General features: G+C 34.3%; 4 protein-coding genes and 1 non-coding gene across 8 annotated transcripts; 2 read left to right on the top strand and 3 right to left on the bottom strand.

Annotated features, from left to right (window-relative positions):
* Positions 1–678: 678 nt before the first annotated feature.
* On the top strand, positions 679–6,292 carry LOC111805812 (UBP1-associated protein 2B). Of its 4 annotated transcripts, none has more exons than XM_023691049.2 (2): positions 679–1,985; positions 5,516–6,292. In XM_023691049.2, exons 1-2 carry the CDS (start codon positions 772–774, stop codon positions 5,535–5,537), a joined length of 1,236 nt encoding a protein of 411 aa, XP_023546817.1. In that variant the 5' UTR covers positions 679–771; the 3' UTR covers positions 5,538–6,292. The 4 variants fall into 4 exon arrangements, with proteins under 4 accessions (XP_023546817.1, XP_023546832.1, XP_023546825.1 ...); XM_023691064.2 differs by lacking the exon at positions 5,516–6,292 and adding an exon at positions 4,635–4,962; XM_023691057.2 differs by lacking the exon at positions 5,516–6,292 and adding an exon at positions 4,598–4,962.
* A 2,376-nt stretch (positions 6,293–8,668) lies between these two features.
* On the top strand, positions 8,669–13,948 carry LOC111801660 (transcription factor TGA1). The gene is made up of 9 exons (XM_023685733.2): positions 8,669–8,892; positions 9,610–9,737; positions 10,074–10,148; positions 10,661–10,720; positions 10,796–10,873; positions 10,951–11,014; positions 12,191–12,462; positions 12,937–13,164; positions 13,667–13,948. The coding sequence occupies exons 2-9, from the start codon at positions 9,615–9,617 to the stop codon at positions 13,817–13,819; spliced, it is 1,053 nt and encodes a 350-aa protein (XP_023541501.2). The 5' UTR covers positions 8,669–8,892; positions 9,610–9,614; the 3' UTR covers positions 13,820–13,948.
* Positions 13,949–14,499: 551 nt separating this feature from the next.
* Positions 14,500–17,835, bottom strand: LOC111801654 (alanine--glyoxylate aminotransferase 2 homolog 1, mitochondrial). Its single transcript, XM_023685721.2, has 9 exons — positions 17,505–17,835; positions 17,107–17,337; positions 16,075–16,245; positions 15,842–15,985; positions 15,581–15,760; positions 15,273–15,498; positions 15,011–15,124; positions 14,833–14,919; positions 14,500–14,682 (listed from the first exon to the last, which is right to left on the bottom strand). Exons 1-9 carry the CDS (start codon positions 17,751–17,753, stop codon positions 14,639–14,641), a joined length of 1,446 nt encoding a protein of 481 aa, XP_023541489.1. The 5' UTR covers positions 17,754–17,835; the 3' UTR covers positions 14,500–14,638.
* Positions 17,836–18,897: 1,062 nt separating this feature from the next.
* On the bottom strand, positions 18,898–18,969 carry TRNAW-CCA (transfer RNA tryptophan (anticodon CCA)). The gene has a single exon. It is a non-coding gene; the product is annotated as a tRNA-Trp (tRNA).
* Positions 18,970–19,569: 600 nt separating this feature from the next.
* On the bottom strand, positions 19,570–22,692 carry LOC111810604 (somatic embryogenesis receptor kinase 2). Its single transcript, XM_023697371.2, has 11 exons — positions 22,422–22,692; positions 22,211–22,343; positions 22,059–22,130; positions 21,830–21,973; positions 21,614–21,685; positions 21,438–21,509; positions 21,247–21,359; positions 21,015–21,146; positions 20,596–20,937; positions 20,082–20,476; positions 19,570–20,008 (listed from the first exon to the last, which is right to left on the bottom strand). The coding sequence occupies exons 1-11, from the start codon at positions 22,507–22,509 to the stop codon at positions 19,694–19,696; spliced, it is 1,878 nt and encodes a 625-aa protein (XP_023553139.2). The 5' UTR covers positions 22,510–22,692; the 3' UTR covers positions 19,570–19,693.
* Positions 22,693–24,986: the final 2,294 nt, after the last annotated feature.

Genomic DNA, 24,986 nt, shown 5'->3' with positions numbered 1-24,986 from the left:
AAGGTTTAATATTTTTCTAAATGGGCCCAAAATTAACTAAACAGTTGGGCCCAAAATTAACTAAGCCCAAACTTACACAATTCCCGTGAGACGCTTAAGTAATACAATAATTGTTCCTTTATTTTAAAGCATTTAGTGAAGAAGGAAGTAGAGGATTAACAAAATGAAATCTAAATTAAAACTAAATTTTATAAAATCTTGACGTAGACAATTTCTTATTTCTTAAAAAAAAAAAAAAAAAAAAAAAAAAAAAAAAAAAAAATTAAAAATTAAAAATTCATTTACATCGTGATATTTTTTTATGGTATTTCTATTGATAATAATATGTTAACATGTCTATCAAAATTTATACCTTTCCACGATTAATTTTCTTTTAAAATATTTTTGAAACAAGGTAATGATTTTGTTTTTTTCTCCTAAAAGTTTTTAGGTATTTTTGAAAATATTTTATAGTATTTTTTGTATTTTTATTTAAAAAATTTGAGAATAAAATTATTATGATTATTATTTAACTCATTTAGATAAATATCAATTTCAAGTAAATATTACGTAAACTAAATTTAGAAATTCAAAAGTAATATAATTAATAGTATACTAGAAGAAATCGGATGGTTACTATATTTGTAATAAATATTTATATTTAATAATTAAAAAAAAAACAAATATTTATGTTGAAATTCCAATTTTTTTCAGACCGCGTCGACGCAAAGTTTTGATTCTTCTTCTCAAAGAGTTGGTTCTGTTCTATTGAAGGGACTCGGTAGTTCACCAATGGAGGGAACCAGCAAAACCACCAAAAGAAAGCTGGTCAAGAAATCTGACAACAAGGTCGATAAGAAACTCAAGAAGGAGCTTGATGATCCCGTTTCCTCTCAGCCACACGACGATGCCTCCGACTCCGATTTGGACGATCTTCCCAAACTCCTCGAGCCCTTCTCCAAGACACAACTAATCGAACTCATCTGCACCACTGCTCTCAAAGATGCTAATCTCGAAGCCCAAATTCGAGCTGCTGCCGACCGTGATGTCACGCACCGCAAGATTTTCGTCCATGGCCTCGGTTGGGACACCACCAAAGAAACCCTAACTTCGGTTTTTGAATCATTTGGTGAAATTGAAGACTGCAATGTGGTTTTGGATAAGAATACAGGGAAGGCTAAGGGCTACGGGTTTATTTTGTTCAAATCCCGTCAGGGTGCGACTAAGGCGTTGAAGGAACCTAGGAAGAAGATTAATAACAGGATGGCTTCGTGTCAATTGGCTTCTGTGGGTTCAGTGCCGCCGCCTCAAAGTCAGGAGGTTGGGCCGCGGAAGATTTATGTGGCGAATGTGCACCATAACGTGGATGCTGAGAGGCTTAGGACGTTCTTTGCGAAGTTTGGGGAATTGGAGATGGGTCCGATTGGGTTCGATCCCGAAACAGGGAAATCGAGGGGTTATGCTATTTTTATTTACAGAACAAATGAAGGTGCGAGGAGGGCTCTTGAGGAGCCACACAAAGTATTCGAAGGGAACAAATTGCATTGCCAGAGGGCGGCTGAGGGGAAGAACAAGAATCAGAATTCGACGCAGGCAGTGCAAAGCTTGGCGCAGACTCAGCCGCCGATGATGGCGGCCATGGCTACAGCTTCAAATTTGCCATTGTTTGCTCAACATCCGAGCCTCAATCCTGTGTGCGGTGGATTTGGGAACCCAGCTTTGGGAGGTGGAATGTTGAACCAGGGAGTAGTTCCCATGAGTCAAGTGGGTCTGGTTGGTAGTTCAGTTGGGGCTGGGATAGGCTTGAGTGGTTACAGTGGGGGTTCATATGGCTTAAGCCAATTAAGTGCCGGTGGTTCGTCAATGCTAGGCTCTTACGGGTCCGATTCTTCATCACTGAAGGGGTTGCCGCACATTTATTCGAGCACAATGCTTGGCAAGGCCGTATCGGATCGGGGTCCGGCGGCTTCTGGTGGGTCTCTCGGAGGATACACATCATATTTATGGTATGAGATGTTTCTTATTCTTTTTACTTGCCGCACTTTAAGCCTTCCATTTATATGTTTCAACTATCCATTCGTGCTTAGCATTAATTATAGTGACAGGTAGAATGTATTAATAATTAATGGGTGCTATTAGTACTGGCATCATCAGCAGCCTGTGTGTATAATTATTATTTAGGTAATTGGTCCGTATAATCCCTAAGGCTACCACTAGTTTGTAATTTTAAGAGTTTCTAATTATTGTATACCTCTTAGTAATAAGGTGGTTAAAGATGCCCTTCTCGGAAGGTAGTCAGGAACACTTGCCAAGACAACTCTATTTAATACTCCCAACGTCTTGTCTATCTATATTTAGGATGCCTTGTAGAGTCGTGAGAGTGAAGTGGGCGAAAAAGAATTATAGACTTCTCGGAAAGATTGAGGTAAGAAAGGAGGGTTATAAATTGCATCTAGTGAATTAGAGGAGAATGGCCTTGTCTCTGTGGTATGCAAGAGGTTTTAGGAGAGGTAATATCTACAGGGTGTAGGTTGATGCGACTCCAATTAGAGTTAAAATTTATGCCCAACGGGCCTATCAATTTGAGAAAAACGAGTTCGAAATCGACTTGTTGTAAAACCGAACTGTCTGCTTGACCAAAAAACATCCCCAATGGACTACCAAGCGTACAAGAATCTAATCAAATTTGACCAAATCAACCCAAATTCTAATACCAAACTAATTTTTCTGGTTATGAAATTGTACCCGCCAATCAATTTACTTGCTTTGGTTGGCTCTTTTAGTTTCATGTTGGCCGCATAGTTACCGTAAAAAAAGGGTATAGAAAAGTATTTATGTGTTTTAGATACTTTTAGGCTTTTCTTGTTGGCATGCAACAAAGGAGCAGATATTCGCTTAAAAGCTGATTTCATGGCAGTTGAGGTGAGGTCTAAGTAAATTCGCAATGAAGCTTGCTGACATCTTTAATAGGTATAAAAGCAATACTATTTAGAGCTACTTTAATAATTTGCATGGAGCTCATCAGGCATCTATCTGTGTCGAGGGTCTTAGACTGGATGCTTACATAGCCAACATAGGGATCTGGCTCACAATTCATTTTCAACACCAAAGCAATTAAGATTAACAAGTCCTGGAGTTTTCTTATTCATGATAGTTCAACGAATTTGTGATAGAGCCCTCTATTGTTACTATATTAATAGGGTGAAGGCTTTTTAAATCTCTAAAGATGTCAAGAGTGTTTCGATAAACGTATCCTAGCTAGTGAATTACCTTTTACCTGGGATATGTGCCAAAACATCTACGGATAGTTGTTTCTTTTGGTTGTATCTTGGGTGTTGATGTTTGAATTCGAGATCACTGACAAATTATCCGTTCCTATACTCTTCCTATCTTGGGGTAGAGGAACGGATATTTCAAGATAGGAAGAGTATAGGGAGGAGGTTCAAAGGGGGCTCACATTAATGACTCTCCCTTGTATTTCTTCTAATAAGTTTTTTCAGTGATTTTCCTACATTTTGTTTAATGTGTATTTCTATTATCAACAGTCGGAGCTCTTTTTTCCAAGTGTTGTTATGACGGCCCCTTTTTGATTGGTTTGACCTTGTTCGTCCTTTCCTTTTTTCTCTTCTTTTTTAATTATTATTTTTGGGTTTGTATTGCCCCTACATGTTGTTCCTGCAATTTTCTTAATGAAGTCTCTTGTGTGTTTCTACGTATGGCCCCTACTTACGTACATATAAACCACTTATGTGTTGGTTGCATTACTTCTCAAAGTGATTCTACAAATGCAGATTACCATATATTATTTTAAAACGACTTTTTGGATAACTAACTTCCAAATGTTTCTTAAAAAAAGTACTTATAAACCAATTTGATTTTTTTAGAATGATTTTTATTGATCACCAAATAGTGCAAATGTTAGGAAAAACACTTCTAGCCATCTAATCACTAAGATATCAAACTCACACCAACTATCTCCAACTTTTAATGATAGCTCTACTCTAACTTCACCCCGCCCAAACCTAAATTAAGAAAGAAAGTTCTTCCGCGGGCCACAATTGTTTTTAGCTTTCTGTTCTAATTTGATTTATTTCTTGTTTTCATTTATTTTCCTTCAGATTTTTCATGGTCTTCCGATGATTTGAAAAGTGATATTTTATTGTAAAATTTCATTCTTTTTGACTTCTTCATCAAAAGTTTATTTTATTATTATTATTAATAATAATATTATTGTATTTCCTTGTGATCACGAATTCTTAAATCGATCCCATTAGATGTTGCTTTTCTTTTAATTTTGAGCCTACTTGGTTTGGTCTTCATCTTTTTTAAGTATTACTTTCGGATTACTTTAATCACACTTAATTAAAATGGTTTTTATGCTCCCCTTTGATGATCTTTTCCTTTTCTTCTTTTTTTTCCCCCTTTGCTATGCTTCTTCTGATTGTATTTATTTTGGAAACTGCTGATTTTGTTGTATTTCAGTTATTAGTAATATTGTGGATGTATTTTTGGTTTCTAATATTTTCTTCTCTTTTTTTTCTCTTTCGGATTTCTTGGTTTCATTTTTCTTATTTAAATCTTCAACTTCATTGTTTTGATGGGAGTCTTCATTTGACAGGCCAGATTATTAGTTTGCATTGTCTTATTTCTCTTAGATGCTTGGGAATCCATATTTGCGTTTGAGGTGCTGCCGAACTTGTGGATGAATGAACCTGTACTTTTGGGAAAGTTTATGTTAAGAGCTTCATTTGGGCTGATATGGATTTGATACCTTTTTCCTACAACTCCTTTTGTTTCCTTTTTTTGTTTTCCCTTCTTTCTCCTTTTATTCTGTCCTCCCCTCTCTTAATTTCTTTTATGTAGTAAGAACCTGCTGACGGGCACTAGTCATCCTATGTTTTATAATTCTACTCTGTTGATATCACTTTTAATCTTTTAAAAGTTTTTTATATTTATTGTTGAGTATTACTTTTTCTGGTGTAATTTCTTTTTCCTCCAGTACCTTCGTCTCTTAATCTTGGGCTTCTTAGTTATTATCTTTCCTGACTAATAATAATAAATAGAGGTTACCTTCGTGTGCTCTTGGATGTGTTAATTAAGTTCCTTTTAAAGTATGAGTTCAATCTTTAGGACTAATTAATCTTGTTAGGCAATCCCTTTCTTAAAAGATTCAGAAGGGGGTGATGAGATAAGAAGTTCATTATCTGGCTAAGTTTAAAACTGTTCTTCGGTCCTACTGTTCTGTTAATTTTCTAGACTGTGAATATAATATTATGTTCTTGTGATGCTGGTTCAGGATTAGTAGTGGAGGATCTTTCCTTTGCTTTGGTAGCAGTGCTCACTGCTTGTTTGCCTTCATCCTCATTCTCACTCACTCTCATCATTTTTGCCTCTACTTCCATTCTCATGTTCTTCCCTGTTCATCGCCTTCATTGTTGTCATTGCCTGTTCATATTTTCCATGTTCTTGTTTCCCTAGTTTTCATCGAATTGGTTCTTACAATTGAACTGTGAATTGGGTTGTTTGATTGTCAAAGTTTTTCAGTTGGTAACAAGTGATACTGAAACGGGATTTGAGAAGGTTGTACAGAAGAAAGCAAGCTGGTGTTGATGATGGACGGAGCAGAATGAGGTAATATGGGATAAGATTAGATCAGCATCATTCTAATTGAGATGCTTAAGGTATGGACACACTTTTTTGTTCATTCAAATTAAAGCTTCGTTTGATGCCATCACTCCAAATCACATCATCTTTCTTCTTTTTCTTTTTCAGTTGATTTTACTGGAAAATGATACATTCAGAATAAATCACGCATACCATTTTGGAAAAGAAAAATAAGCTATTGCTTGATTTTGTAAAATGTTCAAAATTATTTTTATAATGTAAAGATATAAAGAGGAGCTAAAAAAATAGGCAAATTTGAGCTACTAAATTCCATGTTTTGAATTTGCATTAAACTTCCCATTGATTAATTTTCTTGATTTACTTCTTTAATAATAATAATTATTATTATTATTATTCTTCGTGACTTGCTTTATGATTCTGGCTTTGTTGTGAGGCAAAATGGCCGTTTGGGCCTCAGGCAAGCACTACGCTACCAAGGAAGTGTACGGTGGCTAAGGACCAAGGAGGGTGGCTGAAAGTGAATCATATGGAACCACACGTCCGATGGCATCTTCTTCTTTACAAATCTTGTTACTTATTTTTGTTTCTATTAAATTTTATTTTAATTTCATTTATTAATAAGTATAATATGAATTATATGCCTTAAATTTCAGGGTTTTGAATTTATTTAGCAAATCATCTTAATAAATATCTCTAAATAGATAGAATTTAGTAAAATCATGTAAACTTTTGTTTATAAATGATAGGAAAAAAAAACTAAATTATGTAAGAAAAAAAAAAAGAAGAATAAGAAATGAGGAAGAATAAAATATGAAAAATAATGAAGTGGGAGGAGGAATAAACACAACAAAGGAGAGAAAAAAAAAAAAAAACAAGAACATAACACCATTCGATCCAATTTGGTTCATTTTTAACCTAATTTAAATATGTTTTTTTGACTTTCTATTATTAATATCATTACTTAAATAGCATAATTCTTTTAATTAACTTTAAATCCTTATAGTATTTTCCCCCATTTAAGTTTTTTTTTTCCCCTTCTTTTAGATGCAAATTATGTAAATTACAAAATGTGTGAAAATATTCTAAAAGACCAAAAATTATTGAAATGACATTTATGGCCAAAATTTGTCCAATAGCAAGGGCTTTTTTTTTTTTCTTTTTCCCATTACAAACTGGAATTTTTGCGTTCTCCGCAGACCGGAACTCAAATTTCCTTGAATGGAAATCAATATTTTCCTCTCAAGTCCGAATACTCGCCGACAACGCAACGAATTTTCCTTTTAAATTTAAAACATCTTTATGGGAACGCAAAATGAAATTAAATAAATTTACAGAAACTGCTTTGACTTATGGGTTGACCAATATGCTACAAATAATATGTTAAAATATTGTTTTATTTTTTTTAATTAATTTTTATTAAAATTGATTAAATAATTATTATTATTATAATAATTCGCATGCAACCAAAGACTTTGGTTACGAACATATCTCAAAATTTATAGAAGAAAAATTAATAGATACTCATTTATATTTGTATGCAAACTAACTTTTATCACATTTTCACTATAATTAAAATCAGTTGAGCCATCTCTCCATCAACATTCTTTTATTATATATATATATATACATACATTATGGAGGGATGTGCCACGTTCAAATTACTAAGATTCATTTTCGACCCTATTCGATGGGTACGTCTTGCAAGTCAAGCTTCCTTCAATCTCTATATTTGATGGACCATCATAATTTGACTCAAAAAAAAACTTTTGCATATTTTCTTACCTTTTAGGAGGTGTACGCACAACAAACTTCAATTTATTATCATTATTTTAACCTATGAATCTGTTGTGAGCATCTTCATAACTTTATGGGATTCTTTATAGGCCACGTCCTCCAAATTAATTTTACTTATACATGTGTAGGTCAAATACATTGTCCGGTTTAGATTTTGTCAACAACAATAAAGATTTATTTTCCTGAAACACTTTTTATTATTAAAAAAAGTTACGAATTAATATCTTAACAAATTGAACCATATTAATATACCAAACTTAAAATAATAATGGACCACCTCTTTAAGCAAAACACCACTTTCACAACAACAACCAAACACCAAAATTGAAACTTTGATATAACAAAATTACAAACTTAGCTTAGAATTAAGCTAAGTTATATAAAAAATTAGAAGAAAAAAAAAAGGCATAACTAGCGAAGTTGAAAGTGATTTGGAATCTAAATTCTCATTATTGTTCATGAATCTAGGAAAGTAAGAGAGTTGAATGAGAGAGGAACAAGTCATTGCAAGTGGGAAGCCACTTTAGAAACCCACTTACAGAGTAATAACAAAATAAAATTATGTCAAAAAAAAAAAATCCAATGAAATCCGAACACTCAACCTAATTTAACCCAGACCTTTTATTAAATAAATCTTAATTGTCTTTTCCTTTCCGTTTCTTTACTTTATATACATATCATTCTTCTCTCACGACTATTTTATTTTTTCCTTCTATTTTCTTTAATATGTTATCAATATCTTTACGTGTGAAAAACTGGTTAAGTTGTTCTAGATAACCAGTAAACATCTGAGAAGAGATTATTATTTTGAGAAGGGCTTCCAAATAAATAAAATAAAATAAAAGGTTATACGGTTGTTATTATTATTATTATGTATAGGGATATTGATATTACAATAATTTAGGTGGCAAACCGAATCAAGGTGGGAGATGCTATTACGGAAATTGGTTGGTTGGTTGGGTGGCCCCAATCTCCACATTCTTGGACAACTTTAGAGAACTCATATATATCTTTATCTTTGTCTTATCTCCCTTAACCTTAATTATATACCCTTTATAATTAAGATTAATTAATGTTATTTATTTTAATTTTGTCTAATTTTATTTATATTAAAAATAAAAATTTATAATTTGAATAACTAATTTTGATTGTAACCCATGAACAGTATGACATGACATGACATGGGTAAGACTAAAACTAATAATTTGGGAGTAGAGCCCTCTGCTTCAAACACCCACACCCATGAAAATCCAATCAGATTCAACTTTGACCCATTTCAATATATATATATATATATATGCTTTTTAGAGAGAGAAAGAAGAAAGAGATAGCAATTGATCCAAAGAAGAAGAAGAAGAAGAAGCAGCAGATGAGAGACTTTGAAGCCTTTTCCTTTTAGGCTATGTTGTTTCTGTTCAACGCTCATAATTTTGTGCTTCCAACTCCAAACATCTCGACCTCGACCTCGTCCTCGTCCTCGCTCTATTCTTCCAGGTTCGTTCTTCAAACTTTCTCCAGGCGAACATCCGATCCCTCGCCCCTCGAATACTTCGTGACGATTACGTTGTTTTTCTTTTCAATTTTGATCCAAATAAGATTAGTTTGGACTTCAATTTGTGAATTTATGAATTTGTGATGCCATAAGTTTAGAAGATTAATTATTAACGTCTTATCTAACTATGTTGAAAGATTTTCTAAATTAGGAGTGTTTGGTTGGAGGGAAACGTTAGCTGAGCTTTCCATTTTCCGGGAAAATATTGCCTTTTTCTTTCATCTAACTGTTTGCCCACTTGTCAAGAATATGTGCGCTTCTTTATTTTAATATTAATTAAATTAATGGGCATTATTTCTTATCTTCTTTATATAATATGTATATATATATTATATAAAGAAAAATTATATTAAAAAAATATTCTCAAACGTGATAATATATATATTTCTTTCAAAAATTTAAACCCTTTTACTTTACAGTTATTTTTGTAATTTTTTTTTTAACTTTTTAAGAAAAGTATTACTTTTAGACGGTGATCGTCTCAAATCATCATTTCAGTTGTTTTCAAAAAAAAGAAAAAAAAACATTGAAAATAACTATTTTGTTTTTAATAAATATTCTAATGATTAGGAAGATTTAATAGTTAATGACGATGTATTATGAGTGGCTAAAAGGATTCGATATAATGAACTCATGATCCACTAAATATAACGGTATAGGGAGAATGGGATTGTACGAACCTGTCAACAAGCTTGGAATGTGGGGGAACACTTTTAGAAGCAATGCCAATTTAGATGTACCATCATCAACTCTCATTATGGAAGCGGATACCAAACTCGAGAATCAGGTAACTCTTTGCATTTTTTTTTCATTTAGTTTATAAAGGAATATTTGAATTTCTAGCTTTTGATCGAAAATATATGCTTTAACAAGCGAAAGTTGATTCTTTTATATTAAAAAAACTTAAAAGGTTTAAAAACATTTTAAGCCACATGTGATAACATTTTTTTAAATAAAAATTGTTTTTTTCTCACAATTTCTTTGAAGAAAATTAAAATTAAGTTTTAAAAATTAAATTTAGGTCGGGATAATACCTCATATTTAAGAAAAACAATTTTATATCTAAACTTTCTCAAAATCATTTGGATTAAATTTATAATTTAACATTTCAAATATTCTTTAGTCAGATGATGCTTCACTTGGCTCGTTGGGAGATCCTCACATTTATGATCAAGAAGATACTAAACGTATTGATAAGGTACGACCAAAAAATTTTATTGTATACAATTTATCTCTAAGATAAAGTTAACTTTTAAGAGAAAATAGTTAAATGAACAATCTTTTTAGTCAACTCGAGCCTAACTCAAATAATTAAGATAATAGTAGCATCTTGTTCGAACAGAGTATTTTACATTTTAAAAATAAATAAATAAAATATATTAATCGAGAAGAGATCTTTAAGAAAGAACATCTACATCTCTTTCGGTTGAGAATATGTGTGTGCTCAAATTAGTAGATAAGTTCTAAGTTTAATGGTTAAAATATTGTTACTATAAAATTATATTATATTGTTTTTATTAGCTTATTTTAATAATAATAATAAATATTTGGAGTATGGAAATATTTATTTTGTTCCTTTAAAATCAAGTTTTTTACAATGTTTTTAAAACTTGTAGCTCTAAAAAAAAAAAAAAAAACTTTGATTTTGTTCTTCATGAAAGTGAGAAGCATACAAGAACCATGAATATGATAGTTGAAACTCGATTGCAGATTCAAAGACGGCTCGCCCAAAATCGGGAAGCAGCCCGCAAAAGTCGCATACGAAAGAAGGTATGAATCGAAATTCTACATTCAATTGAAATCACAAAACAGTGTAATGGGTTTCTGAAGCAAATCCCTTCGCAGGCCTATATTAAGCAACTGGAAACGAGCCGTTTGAGACTTATTCGCTTAGAGCAAGAGCTTGAAAAAGCAAGGCAACAAGTACGAACGATAATTGCTCCTGATTGATTTTACTTACCCCTTGATTTAACTTTTCGTGGAACTCTATCTATCTTCAGGATCTGTTTGCTGGATCTCGATTTGATCATTATCAGATGGGCTTATCTGGAACCACAAATTCTGGTTTGTTTTTTGGTTTCCCAATCGTTCTTCGATTTTGCCCTTATCTTTGATTCTCCAATGTCTTGTCAATATTGCATAGATCCTTCATTCATTATTTTTTGGTGGTGTGATAACTGAGATTTGGAAGCTACAGGATGTGAGATTTATTTGAGAGCGTAAAATTAGGGGAAGTGATAAGTGGCCAAAGTTTTTGCAGGTCAAGTGTTTGTCGTAATGTCTGATGAATATAAAGTCCACAATCTGAATCCAGCATGTGGGTCATCGTAAACTGTAAAGGTTGGGATGTGTCTGAGCTTTTTCTTCTAGTCAAGTACTTGATGTGTGGTAAAGCCAGTTTCTCCCATTGGAGGTGGTTGCATGTTTCATCGCTGCTTTAGGAAAAGTTTTCTTATCTTTGCCTTTTAGTTTTCATATCTTTATATCAAGATTGACTGGTCTCCCAGCAACTTTTGATTATTTTCCTTGAGGATCACCTGCTTTCTAGGGCTTGGTGTTAAGACTTTGGAATTTTTGGTACCTACAACGCTGATATTCTAGTGATGTAGTGATGTTGGATGCCTCGGTTTTAAGAGATTGAAACTTTTGGAGATGTCCTTCGAGGTACTAAGTGAAGCCTCCAAATTGGAAATTTTGACTTGGTATTTTTGTCGTCTCCCAAAGCTAGCTTTTGATAGTTGAAACGTCCTTCTAAGTTAGTTGTGAGGTCCCACATCGGTTGGAGAGAGGAACAAAACATTCCTGATCAGGGTGTGGATACCTCTTCCTAATAGACACGTTTTAAAACTATGAGGTCGACGGCGATACGTAACAGGCTAAAGTGGACAATATCGACTAGCAGTGGGATTGTGATGTTTACATTAGTGGAAGCTAAGCCATAGCTTTAACACAACGAGTGAGTTCCCGACACTCAAGTTTTCAGAAAACGGGAGAAAAACAAAAATGCTTGTGAAGTTGCAAGGTAGAGAACAGTTAAGAATTTGTCTATTCTATAGACAGTACTTTTTGTCTACTTGCATCCTTCGACAAATTTGTTTCTTGTGCTATTTTTAAGCCTCATTGAGTATTTATGAGCCATGTACCTTTTTTTCCCCTTCGAACCTTCTTCTTTTTACTTGCAATCTACCTCAATCTTTAGTATGCATATCTTTTGAATAATCCTCACTATTTGTTTTGTAGTCATCTCTGCATTTGAATCAGAGTACGAGCAATGGGTAGAAGAGCAGAACAAGCAGATTTGTGATCTAAGGAATGTTGTGCATGCTGATATCACTGATATTGAGCTTCGAATACTTGTAGAAAATGCAATGAGACACTACTTCAAATTTTTTCACATGAAAGCCAAAGCTGCAAAAACCGATGTTTTTTACATTATGTCAGGCATGTGGAAAACTTCAGCCGAAAGACTTTTCTTATGGATAGGAGGAATTCGCCCTTCAGAACTTCTCAAGGTATGTTCTCATTTAATGTAACTGGCAAATCATAGTAAAATGTTGACATCAAAGAAAACAAAGCATATGCTGTTTTTTAATGTAACTGGCCAATCTTCCAATTAGATTAGACCTTGGTTCTAGTTATGAATAACAAACATGGCTTAATATAAAGTGGATAATTGAAGATACCTCCTCCAATTGTCTTGTTTACTTCATCTATTGTAGTCAAATCTATGTTAGAGACAAAATTTAACAAGTTATCAGTCCCCCACCTCTACATTTTTCTACATTAGAGAATCACTTGGTTTCTATGTGTATATTATTACAAAATACTAGACCACTACATGAGCCTTCAATATTTGATATCATGAAATTTGAAATTCGAAATTCGAAAAGTCTTTTCAATATTCAAGAACGAGAACACGAAGTAGATATATAATGAACTCATAGCCCCTTCAGTTTAATGTTGATCACAAAGTGTGTGATCTGCAGGTTTTGATACCTCAACTGGAGACACTGACTGATCAACAAATTTCGGAAACTAGTAGCCTTAGGAAATCATGTCTACAAGCAGAAGATGCTTTAAGACAAGGTATGGAAAAACTACAACAAAACCTATTTGAGAGCATAGTGGCTAGTCAGCTCGATGAAGGAAGTTATCCCCTACAGATGACCGCTGCAATCGAAAGATTAGAAGCACTCATTAGCTTTGTGAATCAGGTAACATTTAATCTCAAGTTCATGAACTGTGTTATTTTAACATTCTCTTTGGTCATCTTAACCTTCCATGGCCCAAGTCCAAGCCCTGATGATATCTACCTCTTAATGTCTCCTAAAGTTGGCCTTAGGGCAGCTTTGGCTTCCTAGAGATTAGTGATCATCTCGATTGTTCTAATAGAATCTGAATAGCTCAAACAATATTGAATGATAAAGATGAAATCTTTAGTATTCGTACTCATGCCTAAAGCAGCTAAATAATTGCCTACCTTCATTCTTTCTCCCTCACTTCATTTATAGCAAATCGCCACTGACAACTCTTTAGCTAAATACATAATAATATTCCCACTTCTATCAGAGCAGCATTCCTATCTCATTAAGAATCAAATTCAATTGACTTAGATTATAACTTGTACACTTATGATCTAGAGTTTTGTTCAGTCTTCTTCAGCATTTCATCAACATCGTCTACCTTTTTCTTCTCTCTTTTCCAATGTCCAAATAGGCTGACCATCTACGGCAGGAAACATTACAACAGATGTACAAAATTCTAACAACTCGGCAATCTGCTCAAGGTCTTCTTACTCTAGGGGAGTTTTTCCAACGACTCCGAGCGTTGAGCTCACTTTGGGCTAACCGTCCTTGTGGGCCTGTATAGTTTATCATCAAAAAAATTTAAGCTCAAAGTTGCCACACCCATTTGAATATTAAGAATCTTACTAGGGAAATTTTGTAAATATGATTAATTTTTTAACTATATAGTAATGCCATGTTGTCTTGAAAATAATCTATTTCGTGTCAAATATAATCCATCTTCTTAATTCTTCTGGTGTAAATGTATGTGCTTTGTGAAGGTACTAGTCCTTTATTTTCTATGAGTTGATTCAAATTGGAACTTCTGGGTTAAAAGTGTCTTTTTTGAATCCTTCATGCTATGGGAAAAGTATCTTCAGTTCTTGCTAAGATTTCTTCAGTTCGTGCTAAGATTTCTGTTTTCGTTAAATTCATACAATAAATAGCAATTTCATGAGTAGAATTTTTTAGTTTCATATAATTAAGTATTAAAGTTAGGCTTTGGGCTTCTCAAATTAGTCAATGGTGAGGATTCTTTACCTTCAGATGTTTAACAAACATTGATATCATCAAATAATTCTATTGATTTTCTTTTTGTCCCAGTCAAAATAATTGTATTTATTTTCTTAAAATCCCAAATTTATAAATAGTAGTTTAAGTTTATTCTTTCCAAACTAATCTAGTCATCGGTTAAAAATGTATATTATCACGTCATCAATTTTGATCGTAAGCTGTTAAATTTAAGGCATTTGATAGACAGTAGGCTAAAGCGAGAAACGTGTGCAGCTTCCAATTGTTTGTTCTTGGACGTTTCGAAGTCTTAATGAACAATACAAGTAGCAGCTACTACAAATATCTTATTTTGATACATACAACAACATTGCATCTGGCTTCTGTACCTCCTTTACAGTTTTGACATGGCATAGTCCAAAGCATCAACAAGAAAGTCTGCACATTTTGAAAGGAGTATGAGTGTAAGACATCTTTCCTTCACAAACTCCATAAGTATTCATTTCTAGAATACACACTATCCCAAAATGTTGCTTCATTATTTGTAATCAGAATTTTACTATATGCTGTTAGAAGATATAACCATACCTGCATCATCTTTGGTGAAACACATGGGGGGCTTTATTCGAAATACATTGCCATGCAGACCTCCTTTCCCGACGAGAACGCCCAGTTCTTCAATCAGGACGAAACGGGTCATTAGAACAACAGCCTAAGGTACTCTCAGTTGATCTTTACTTTCTTTGGAAAATAGAGAAGAGTGTACCTCTTAGTTTCTCGAACAATACTGCAGTTTCGGTCTTTGCTGGGGTTTTGTCCTTCCGGTCGGTAACGAGCTCTACACCTACCATTAATCCCCTTCCCCGTACATCTCCTATGACTGGAAAATATACATTAATCAGATGAGGTGATGATTTCCTCTCCAAGGGAAAAGAATGCAAGAAATGTCATCCCAAGAAGTATTAAGATGGAAGTAGATTAGTTAGAAAGGTAAAGTTTTAAAAGAGACCAAGTCCAAGAGAACTTACTTTCATATTTTTCCTGGAGAGATCTCAATCGCTTCAGCAAGTGTGAACCGACATCGGCGCAATGTGCTTGACGCCTCTCTTTGTCGATAACTCTTAGAACTGCAAGTCCCCCAGCAGAGCAAACTGGGTTCCCTCCAAAAGTGTTGAACTGAATTTTTTGAGCCATTGTGCTCGCTATTTCAGGCGTTGTCACCACTGCTCCCAATGGTAAACCATTGCCAATACCCTGAAAAGTTCATTACTTAGGACTTCTGGGGATGAGTTTCAAGATATGAACTGTTCCAACACGGATGGAAAAGGGGAAATACCTTTGCCATGGTTACTATATCAGGAATCACACCCTGTGTTTCAAAGCCCCAATAATGGCTTCCTGTACGACCAAAGCCAGTTTGAACTTCATCCGCAATGCAAACACCACCAGCCTTGCGAACAATGTCATAAACATGTTTCAAGTATCCAGGTGCTAATTCAACAGCCCCTCCAACACCCTGAGATAACCAAAAACCAAATGAATCTTCAATTTCATGTAGAAGTGGTTATCAAGATCAACAGATATCAGAAAAACAAACCTGAATTGTTTCGGCTATAAATCCAGCAACTCTTCCTGAAGTACCATAATCTATATGATCTTGAACATCTTTGACATAGCTAGAAGCATCTGACCCAAAGACTCCTCGATATGGATCGGGATTTACAACGTGATGAATTTCTCCCTGCAAGGTGTCACAAGTTGCAGAATATAATTGAGTTGACAGGCAAATCATAGGAATTATAACACTGGAGATTAAACTCTGGGAGAAACCTGAGGTATTGGGTACTTCCATGTGTTCAAAGCTGTTAGACCAATTGTGTTGGAACTTCCTCCATGGTATGCATTTCTCAATGCAATCATACCAAGATTACCACTGTATAGACGGGCCATAAGCATGGCTAATTCATTTGCTTCTGTCCCAGAGTTCACAAAATATACAACCTGCAAAATCAAATGAGCAGAAGTTTGAAGCAATGCAAAAGTAGGATGTTCTTTGATAAGGAGAACCAAGAAGTGATGAAATAATAATTCAATCACCAAAGTTGAGAAAGATGAAAAATGTGAGATCCCCACGTCGATCGGAGAAGGGAACGAGTGCCAGCGAGGATGTTGGACTCCGAAGGGAGGTGGATTGTGAGATCCCACATCGGTTGGAGAGGAGAACGAAGCATTCTTTATAAGGGTGTGGAAACCTCCCCTAGCAGACGTGTTTTAAAACCTTGAGGGGAAGCCCGAAAGGGAAAGCTCAAAGAGGACAATATGTGCTAGTGGTGGGCTTGGGTTGTTATAAATGATATCAGAGCCAGACACCGGGCGGTGTGTTAGTGAGAACGCTAGGCGCCCAAGGGGAGTGGATTATGAGATCTCACATCGATTGGAGAGAAGAACGAGTGCCAGCGAGGACCTGGGCCTCGAAGGTGAGTGGATTGTGAGATCTCATATCAATTGGAGAGGGGAACGAGTGCCAGCGAGAATGTTGGACCCCGAAGGAGGGTGGATTGTGAGATCTCATGTTGGTTGGGGAGTAGAACGAAATATTCTTTATAAGGGTGTAGAAACCTCCCCTCGCAGGAGCGATTTAAAACATTGAAGGGAAGCCCGAAAGAGAAACCTCAAAGAGGACAATATCGACTAGCGGTTAGGAGCTTGGGGCATTACAGAAAAAATTCCCACAAGTAAAAAAAATACCCATCACCGTCTCTAAATGAAGGTCCTAACATTTACAAGATGCTGAGCTTCATAATCAATCATCCATTGGTAAAATAAATTAATATGATTTAAAAGTTCAGAAAGAAAAAAGACCTTCAAGTTTCCAGGCATTTTTGCTGCCAATGCTTCGGCAAAATCCGCGATTGCATGGTGTAGGTATATAGTTGTAGCATGCTGTAGAAGTTTGTTCTGCTCATTCACTGCGGCTAAAACATCGGGATGGCAATGCCCACAAGACACAGTAACTATTCCAGCAAAAGCATCAAGGTAACGCCTTCCATTTTCATCAAACAAATATTGCATTTTTCCTTCTACAATATTGAGCTGTTGAAGTAAGAAGGTAAGAGCAACAGAAGAATCAGTTTCAGAAGAAAATCGAGGGCATCCACACAGAAAGAAATTTCACATGAAAATTTAGGAGGGCAAAATTATTGAGAAAAGCGTCAAAAATCAATTATCAAGTAACAAGAAGTCGAAATCAGAGACATCACCGGCTTCTGGTAGTAGTGGAAAAGCGAAGGGCCAAGAAACTTCTTCCGCTTCTGGAAAATTTCATCGGTGAGAGGTCCGTTATAAGGCTTCGGCTCGTAATCAAACGGCGGAAGCAGAGGTTTGAGGTCGGCAGCCGCCGTAGCAGAGGAAGCAGAATGAACCGAAGAGGAAAAACGATAACGGCCATTGAACGCCTTCGAGTTCGCCTCTCGTAGAGCGTTCTTCAAGATTTGCCTCTGAAACGCCATGGGCGATCCCTCTGAGCTCCGAAATGAAGAGAGATTTTGGCGTTTGTGCCAGAAATGGCGGCTCTGTGCGTTGTTATGTCGGCTTTTTGTGTATTTAAAAGCATATTGATGACTAGATGCTTCATCACGTTGATGTCGACGGTGTAATCCGCTTTAGATCAAGGGATTAATTATGGTTCAAACTACCGAACAAGATAATGGCAAATAAAGATTAAATATTAGTAGTGGCCATTACCTAAATAATTTCCCACATGGGTTTAATAAATTTATTAATTAATAGGAATCTAAATTTTAAAATATATTTCATTATTCTTTAATTTTTTATTTTGTCTCTTATTTTTTCTTTGTTCTAACGCTCTCTCGTCTCTCGACTCCTGTGCCATTTCTAGGCCCTCTCGTTCTCTCCCTCTCCTTTTGATTTAATTTCACTCTTCAACTTCCACTATCAATCGCCATCTCTAACATCTCAAATATGTATGTCAATAACAGTGTTTTATACGAACAGGGATAGAAAACGAGTCAAACAGCAGAAACCCCACCAATCTCAATGTTCAATTGAAAAGTTATATTATTATTATTATTATTTATTTTTATTTTTTGGAGTATTGATGTAATAATTGTGATTATAATATATATTAATGGGGTTAGAGATTTGAGAAGATGCAATTAATTTCTAACTTCTAAGAAAAGTACAAATTAAGAATCTTAGAGAACAACAAATTCAAAGATTCCTCTTCAATAATTCAATCCTGCTTCCACCATTACCAATTTTAAATAATTCAACTTAGTTGCGTGGAAGTTCAAATTTTGTGTATTAATTTTTTTTTTTTTTTTTTAATTTGAGAAATGTTATTTGCAAAATAAAATCATACATAATTTAGAGAAACAAATATAAAAAAAAAAAAATGAATAAAATCAAAACAAATTAAAAAAAAAAATGAAGAATAACCTTAAGGAATTGATTTTAATAATCATACCAATAATTTATATAAATTAAACAACAAAGATTGATTTGCAAATTATTCATAGGCTAAAAGGTGAAGATGAAAACTGGAAATAAGGAAAAATAGAATAAAATTTGAAAAACTCGAGAAAGGAAAATCGGAAAGCTTTCTTAAAAAATGAGTTTAAAAGAACGAAAAAGTGAACCCGACGTGAATCGAACACGCAACCTTCTGATCTGGAGTCAGACGCGCTACCATTGCGCCACGGATCCGTTGGATGATAAAATTGCTATTTTAATAAATATTCAGATATTTTATCTATTATCTTAATTAATTAAATTATGCTTAAAATTAGCAACTTGATTCTCACATTTAGTTTCTCCTTTATTTCCTTTCTTATAGATTTATATCAAATATACATTCAGCTTTTCGAATGTTTTATTAAGAAACTTTTATTTATATTTGTAATTTTTCCTCTTTAAAATAAAAGACAATGGCTTTCCAATTCTTTACAAATTTTATTTATATATTTTAGAATTAAATTCTAACGCGAACGTTAAAAAAATGATTATTTTATCATTCTTCACTTGTAAAACGTGTAATAAAGATCTAAAAATATATCAATAAAATTTAAAGTAGGACAAATTATTCAATGATACCGTCACAATAAGACTACCTCTTTAAAATTATCGAATATAGATTTTAGTGTAATAATATAATGCAAAAGTGAGATGCTTCCACAATTTATCATTATACATTCAATAATTATGTAAAACTGTCAGTCTCATGGCTACGACCTCCTCAAATAATTTTTCTAAACCGTAAAAAAACACCTATAATAAACTATAATCAAAGAGAATTAGATAAAACAGTTCAGAAAATTCAGCTATGTGTAGACATATTTTTCTATAAGTAGGTTCATATACACAGGTTTTGTGAAGCAAAAAAGTGAGCACTCTAAATCAAAGAAGAAATAAGAAATGATGAACCTTTAAGTTACCTAGGACCTGATAATTCGAAAGCACGAACATTTTCGGTTGAATCGACCATCCATTCAGAAGTTTGAGAAGATGCCAATTCGGTTTCGTGGTAGACTACCTCGACTCGCTGCCATTCCTCCCATCGCTCCGTTAAGCCATCACCTTCAAGCATTCTGACCACCTCACACATTTTTGGTCGTTCCATGGGTGAGCTCTGTGTGCAGAGAAGTGCTACTTGGATGATTTGCTCAACTTCTATTTCATCATAATTGTCCCTCAGATCAGGATCAACCAACATCTTCAACTTTTTCTCTTTCAGAAGGCCTTTTACCTGAAAACATCCACAGTTTTTGTAATCAAAATAAGAGAGGTTAGTCAAGGCTATTGAGAGCACGACTCCGTACCCAATCAAGCAGCATAACATCTTCATCGTTCGCAAGTCGAGCAAGATCGAACGCCCTCTGCCCGGTTATGAGCTCCAACAGCATAATGCCATAACCAAAAACATCAGTCTTTTCAGATGACTTCCCAGTTGAGAGATACTCCGGAGCTATATGTCCAATAGTACCTCTTACTGCTGTTGTAACATGAGTGTCCTTGTAGTCCATCAGCTTTGCGAGACCGAAATCACCGACGACAGCCTCGAACTCCTCATCCAGTAAAATGTTCGCAGCTTTCACGTCACGATGGATGATTTTCGGATCGCATCCATCGTGTAAGTAAGAAAGACCCCTTGCAGAGCCTAATGCAACTTTCTTTCGAGTTGGCCAGTCAAGAGGAGCTTCGGATTGTGGACGTTCTATGAAACATATACAAGCTACATTGTGAGTTCATAATAAAGGTGCCTTTTCCAATTAACAAAGAGATTGCTCGAGCTTGACACTGTTAACATTAACAAGGAAAAACAAGGAACCGAACCTCTTAAGCATGATGCAACACTTCCGTTAGCCATATAAGGATAAACAAGGAGGCGTTCGGTTGTCGTTGTACAAAATCCATGTAGTCGCAAGAGATTTCGATGCACGGCCATGCTAATCATCTCTACTTCTGTTTGGAACTGTAACTCTCCACCCGGAGTACGCTCTTCTTTGAGCCGTTTTACTGCTACTAACGAGCCATCAGCCAGGCGTCCCCTGTAAACTTTACCGAATCCACCTCGACCAAGAATATTTTTGTTGCTGAAGTTATCTGTGGCAACTTGTAAGTCTCTCAGTGAAAATCTTTTCAGCTGCCCCAAGTTGAGCTCTGAATCTTCTTCCGCTGCATAAGCAAACGCCTCGGTGACTCGCAAGTTAAATAAGGTAAGAGTTAGCGAATACGTTGCAACAGAAACAAACCAGGAACATCAAAGAATATCTCTCGTGATCTCCGTCGATGCCAATAGACGAATATGATAGCTGGAGTTGCAAAAAGTAAAGCAGCACCAGCGGCCACTCCTCCAACAATTGCTCCATTGGGATTGTTTACCTCTAAAGAATAATCACTCATGTTTTAAGATTTCTCAAATATATGCTGAATGCTACTATGGAGAAGTTGTCTATTTCTATAATCTTTCTAAACATATAATACCATAGGAAGAAAACGTCGACTGTGGAACAAATGGTGGCGGAGGAGAAAAAGGAGGATCCCCGGGGCAGGGCTTCCCGGTAACCAGACCGCATAGATTCAAGTTAGTTGCAAAACTACAAACATAACAGTAGCAGATCAGCTAACATGGATGAGGAAAAAAGTTGTGTGTGATTTATTTATCAGCAAAGTACCTAATGGGAGTAAAGAGTGAAAATGAGCCATTATTTGGAACCCTTCCAGATAAAAGGTTGTTCGATAGATCCCTGCGAGCGATGTTTAAACTACGTTATAACCGAGTTCTATAATCTTCTTCACTAATAATGAATTTGAAGTTGAAGGCAATGAGATATAGAATGTAGAGACTTACAAGACTTGCAGAGTGGAAATATTAGTCAAGGACATCGGTATCGATCCCGATAGTTTGTTGTCATTTAGCCGACTATCCTTACAAAGATACACCAAGAGAAAGCATCCATAAGTAACATAAAAGGGTAGCATGAAGTGAATTTCATGAACACACATTAAGTAAAACCACAAAAGATGTGAACTAATTGTTCATACAGTAAAGGATGAATGTTCATACAGGAAACGCAATTGTGTGAGCTTGCCAAACGTGTCGGGAATCGGACCAGTTAACGCATTCAAGTATAGGTCTAGGCTCACCAAGTTTTCCAGATTCCCAAGATCAAATGGAATGTCTCCACTTATGTTGTTGCCATAAAGCTCCCTACAATCCATAACATAGAACCCGTTTGGAATGAACAATAAGTATCAAAATGGTTAAGAAAAGAGCAGAACAGCAGATGGCTTACAAGTATTGAAGGCTTTTAAGTTGACCAAGCTGCGGAACTAATCTACCAGACAATCCAGCATTTCCAAGGTCACTGCAGAGAATGCGGAAATGGGTAAATTTTGTGTAACATTGTCGACTAAGTTTCAGGAAAAGGAAGAGGAAATTGTTTACACTCTTATGATGTTATTTTCATTGTTGCAAGTGACATGAAACCAAGTGCAGGGGTTCACAAGGGTGGGATCCCAACTCTGCAGAACATTGTTTGGATCTTCCAAATTGGATCGAAATACATGAAGTGCAGTAGCTGCTTACAATAGAAAGAACAACACACAGTCAAATTTAACCACAACAGAAGAAGAAAAATTACAAAAATGGAGATCACCTTCTACAGTAGCAGAGACATTTGCACAGAATTTCCCAACAGAGATGAACAAAAGCAAGCCCAAAACCCAATTCAGCCGCTTCTTCATCTCCGCCGTGAGGCGATTTCACCAAACTTCAAAGCTTGGAGCCGCCACACCCACATTACAGAAAAGCAGGAAATGTAGTAACCCTCATTAAGGGGGGTTTTTTACATTTGGTTTGGTTTGATTTGTGTTGAACGAACGAATGAAGGAAGTGCTTTTTGAGAATCAAAGTGAAAGGGAGAGTGAGTGAGGAGTGGAAAAGGAAATTGCTTTTGGCAGGTGTGATTTTGGTTAGGGGTACAGGGACCCACCTGCCCAACCCAAGACACCACACCCATAAACAAAAGAAAAGAAAACACAAATTTTGTTTTTTAGTCAACGGTGAAGGAGGGGTCAGTGGAGCCCACTTTGCCACCTCGGATTCTGTTTGTTTACATGTTATGCCCACCACTATTTTGGTTTTGGATATATTTGTAGGTATAATGTTAAAAAAAATTAAAAAAAAAACAAATTATGTTAATTTTTAATATTTAAATTTAGTATAATTTTGGTGTGTATATTAATAATAAAAATTTTGTAAAACCTTCTATAGAAGTTAAATGGGTTAATAGTATTTTTAGAATATTTTTTAAATTTTTATTAATTAATCGAGAAAAATATAAAAAAAAAATAGTAATAATTTTTTAAAAGAATGTAAGCATGCTCTACAAATATTTGAAAAAGCTTATTAATATTTTTATTTAAAAAATAATAATAATGATGGTTTCCAATCATGGCGACCTTAAGTGGGACCCTCAGTTTGTAGTGGTTTGGCTCCACTTTTGCTTCAAATCTTCACGCCTAACCCCTAATCACTCCTTTCATTATTAAATTCCTTTTTTCTTTATTATTATTATTATTATTATTATTTTATATTATATAATATATGAAAAGAAGAAGAAAATGAGTGGAAAGCTATACATAGGATAGCACCTTACTTAAAATAGGACGGGTCCGACACATCTTTCTTGTCGTTCATTTATTTGTTTTTTTTTTTTTTTTTTTTTTTTTTTTTTCTCTACCATGTTCTTCAATTCTATGCACTCCAAACACCCATCAAATTTATTCGTTTTAATTTATCTTGGTGTCTTACTTCTTTTTGTCATTTGTTTGCTTAAATTGAACCATCTTATTAATTATTTATTTGTAATCATTTTAAAATTTTTAAATAATAATAATAACTCGAGCAAACCCCAACTAGATAAAGAATTTATTTTTGCTATTATTTCTTTCAATTTCATTGCAAAGCAAAAGACTCTTGCGTTTGATCTCTCTTCGTAATTGTGTTGGGTCCTCTCACAATTTAGGACATAGTATGCTATTTACTATTTGTTGGACTAAGCTAAGTAATTTACCTATTATATTAACCTTTTGTTTTGAGATGTTAGGTAGGTATGCATTATTTGTTACGTGATTGTTATAATGATTGTGCATACATTAAAATGATGTTTTGAAACATTTTATGGGACCTTGCAAATGTTGATCGATATGAACTAAGTGAAATGGTTTATGGTAATTATTCATCTATGTGCATGAAAAATGTTCCACTAGAAAACTATAACTGTTAATTTTGTCCATAAGCTTTATAGGCTATAGGGTCTCTATGAAAGTTGTTTCAAAAAATACTTATTTGTGTTCATGAAAATTAGTGCAATTTTTAAACGGTTTTACGTTCTTTAGTTTTACGATACATTTTTGTTGTATTATGGATATCTAATCACAACAATGAGGTTATGTATTAGGTATATGTTTATACTCATCTTTTCAAAAACCTTTTTATAAAGTCAAGGATGTATTGAGAACATAATGATGAAGGTCGTTGGCTTGCCATGACTCTAATACCTCGTTTAACTACGTTTCTTTGAAAGACATATTTTGTAAAACGACAAGAATATACATTATTTTATTAAATTGTTTCAAATCATACTAAAATTTTCCTTTAAAAAAAAAAACTATAATAATCTACCCCTTTTATTAAAAAGAATGAGTTAAAGTAAATTTACAATTTAACTTAATTATTTATATTAAAAAAAATGAAGGTATGAATTCAATTTTTTTTTTTTTTTTTTTATTTTGGACCAGTTCTCAATCATTATTATATAAAGACTGAAAAAAAACATTAGGTTGTGTTTGGGTCAACCCATGGGCCTCCATCCTTTTGACTTGGATGAACAACGTAAAACAGTGAATGGTGGGCAATGATGATGTCAGCCAGTTTTTTCCCACTTTTACTTTTTTATATAAATACCTTTTCATATTTCTATAAAATATTATCTAAGGTTTATTCTACCGTCACAAAGTTTATAAATTTTTATATACGTATTTATTTAATTTTTTTGTGTCAAATTTGAGTAAAGGAGTTATATGTCACAATATTTTTATAGTAGATACTAAATTATTATAAATTTTAAAATACGAAAGTTAAGTTATTACGTATTAAAATTAAAAGAGTAAATGATATAAGAACTAAATTGTTAAATGTGTCTCACTTTAATTATAAA

This window comes from Cucurbita pepo, chromosome 1 (assembly GCF_057944985.1).
Source record: "Cucurbita pepo subsp. pepo isolate OVF chromosome 1, ASM5794498v1, whole genome shotgun sequence".
In the NCBI taxonomy this organism is placed as follows: Eukaryota; Viridiplantae; Streptophyta; class Magnoliopsida; order Cucurbitales; family Cucurbitaceae; genus Cucurbita; species Cucurbita pepo.
This window is presented reverse-complemented; position numbering and strand designations above follow the sequence as displayed.